At 58.1% G+C, this 2,604-nt stretch overlaps 1 protein-coding gene across 1 annotated transcript in view; it reads right to left on the bottom strand.

The window, feature by feature from the left end:
* The window catches only part of LOC102773593 (ankyrin repeat and BTB/POZ domain-containing protein 2), a 156,347-nt gene that overhangs the window by 28,934 nt on the left and 124,809 nt on the right, over positions 1–2,604 (bottom strand). Inside the window, exon 3 of the mRNA XM_015559017.1 lies at positions 106–319. Coding sequence (XP_015414503.1) covers positions 106–319 — 214 coding nt within the window. The remainder of the gene's footprint in view (positions 1–105; positions 320–2,604) is intronic.

Genomic DNA, 2,604 nt, shown 5'->3' with positions numbered 1-2,604 from the left:
CCCTCGGTGCCAGCCTCCTCCTCATAGGCAGGGAGGCAGCCACAGGTCAGTCCACACACACAGGCACCTGGCCCACCAGGTGCGCAGCCCAAGGAAGATCCCTACCGCTCATTGTTCAGGGCCATTCTCGGGGGGTCCAGGTTGGGGTTCTCCATGGACTCCATCTGTGGGCACCTCAGGAAGTAGTAGAGCGTGTGGAGGGCGTCGGGGGACCAGGTGATGGGCTGGGGAGGCTGGCGGGCCTGACGGGCAGGGCTGGAGCCAGGACACAGGGGGCGGCGCCCCTGCATGTGGTGCATGGCTCGGGACACCAGGTCACCTGCAGGGGGAGCAGAAGGGAGGAGAGAAAACAAAGTCTGAGTTCATGGCCCACATTTTCCTAAGAACGCTTGTAGCTAAAGCCTGGTAATTACGGTCTAGTCTGGGCGGAGGTGGAAACTGTCACCTAGACACACCGTGGCGAGTTTCCCTTTCACTTTCGGTCTTGCCTACACAGCTGAACGACACACCTGGCAGGCCCGCCCTCCACAGTGCAGGCCCCTGTGGTTTCTTTTTCGACATCCCCACTCTCTCCACCCCCCCACGGGCCTCGCCCCAGCTCTCTGACCAAGGGAGTCCTTCTGGGCCCCTCTCCCAGCCGCCCACAGCCAGTGCCAGACGCAGGGGACGCCCCGTGCTGCCTGGTGCAAGCCCAGGCACTTCAGTCAGGAGGCTGCCTCCATCCCCTTCGCGCCAAGCAAAAGCACCACCACCACCATCCGCCGAGCACGCACTATGTGCTCAGCATTCACCTCGCTAGAAAGAGGATTTGATGTGATCCTTCACATGCTCTAGCCACGCATTATCCCCATTTTACAGATGAAGAAATGGAGGCTCATGTGGCAAACAAACACTTACTGACCCCACACATTTGCCTGCTCACAGGGAGGCCACGGTGCACCCAGCTGTGGCTCACTAGCCAAGGTCAGGTGGCTAGTCAATGGTCTGCATTGGAAACCAGGCTGTTTGACTCCACAGTCTGTGAGCTGAGCTGTGGCCGGGGCTGTGGGGTCTCAGGGCCCCACGTCCTGTGCTGTGTTACTGCCCAAGTCCAGCCTTTTCAATATCCCCCCGGCCCGGGCAGGAAGCTCCCATCATTGTGTGCGGCCACAATGCTGAGAAAGGATTTGTGAAGCAGCCCCAGGCACCTGTGGGCCCCTGGGTTCTGGGACAAGTGGCGCCCTTCCATCCTCCTCAGGCCTGGGAACGCAGGCGCTTCCCCCGGGAGCCAGCTTCCTCCCAGCTGGACATGGCTGACCCCAACGGGGGAGAAAGATGCAGGTTTTAATTTGGCAAGTAAAGGGTCATTCAATGTATGGCAGAAGCCAGTCATTCATTTATTCAATTTATCGTCACTCGACAGCTTCTAAGAGTCTGGTACTGCGTTCCACGGTGTCCCCGGCACCCTGCCCGGGATCTTCTGCATACGAGGTGCTCAGCAAACACTTAGAGAATGAAGAAATAGCCTTGAACCTCTGTTTCATGTCAACATACAATGTCGGGGCAGGGGCTTGATTTGAGCTCATTAGCCGCCCAGTTCTCCCATGACAGCCACAGCGACAGTGTGTGGCTTCTATCTGAGCAGGGACAATGGCACCCCTGGAATTTATCTCCCCTGGGAAAGAGCGTGTCCCCTACCCCAAGGTCCTCACTCCTCTCCACACGCCTGGCTGCTCGTCCCTGCAGCTCTGTGCCTCCTGGCCCAGCAGGTGGAGGGCAGCAAGTTACTGACAAATGGCTCCCATCCCCAAGACTCTAATTTGATGGGTCTGGGGCAGGACCCGGGCACCTTTGTAAAAGTCCCCCTGGCGAGTCTCCTGCCCGGTGGGGTCTGAGAATCACCAGGTAAGTGGGTGAGAGCATAGATCCCAGAGCCAAGTCAGGGCTCTGCTACTTCCTATCTCACACACGTTAGTGAGCAGAGCCTCGGTTTCCTCATCTGCAAAACGGGAATCATCACAGCAAACCTCAAAATTGTGCAGCTCCTAATACATAGCAGGCGGAAAGCACTCAACATCCTGCACAGCACAGAGTAAGTGCTTGACAGAGGTTAGCTACACCCCCATCACGATTCCTGGCCTCTTCCTGTCCTCCCTCCCTCCTGCGGGCCGTTCCTTGGCTCTTCCTCCCAGGACCTCTGCTGCAGTCAAGCACTGCCCCACATTTCCCAGGACAGGAGGCCGGGTCCTGAAATGCCAGCTCCCAGCCCTGCCCCCGGGCTCCTGGGTGGTAGAAACCGGCACCGACACCCCCCACCCCGCAGCCGCCTCAGCACAGCTCGTTGTACCAGCTGAGTCGGCTGCCATGAGCTGAAACCTGGCTCCCGCCTCTCCAGGCCCGAATGCCATCACTTCAGGCAGGACCACGGGGCCAAGAGAAGGAGAAGTCACAGAGCCTGCGGTGTGCATCCCAGAGAAATCTCGTGGAGATAGCATTTCCGAGGCAGACAAGGTGGACGCCGTCATCATTAATCACGTTTATGATTGTTCCTTGTAACTGGTGCAGAAAGCGTTGGCAACACAATTCCAGCCAGAATGCAGGCAAGAAAAAAAAAAACCCAGGAAG

Source organism: Myotis davidii, unplaced genomic scaffold (assembly GCF_000327345.1).
Source record: "Myotis davidii unplaced genomic scaffold, ASM32734v1 scaffold94, whole genome shotgun sequence".
NCBI classification, from domain to species: Eukaryota; Metazoa; Chordata; class Mammalia; order Chiroptera; family Vespertilionidae; genus Myotis; species Myotis davidii.
This window is presented reverse-complemented; position numbering and strand designations above follow the sequence as displayed.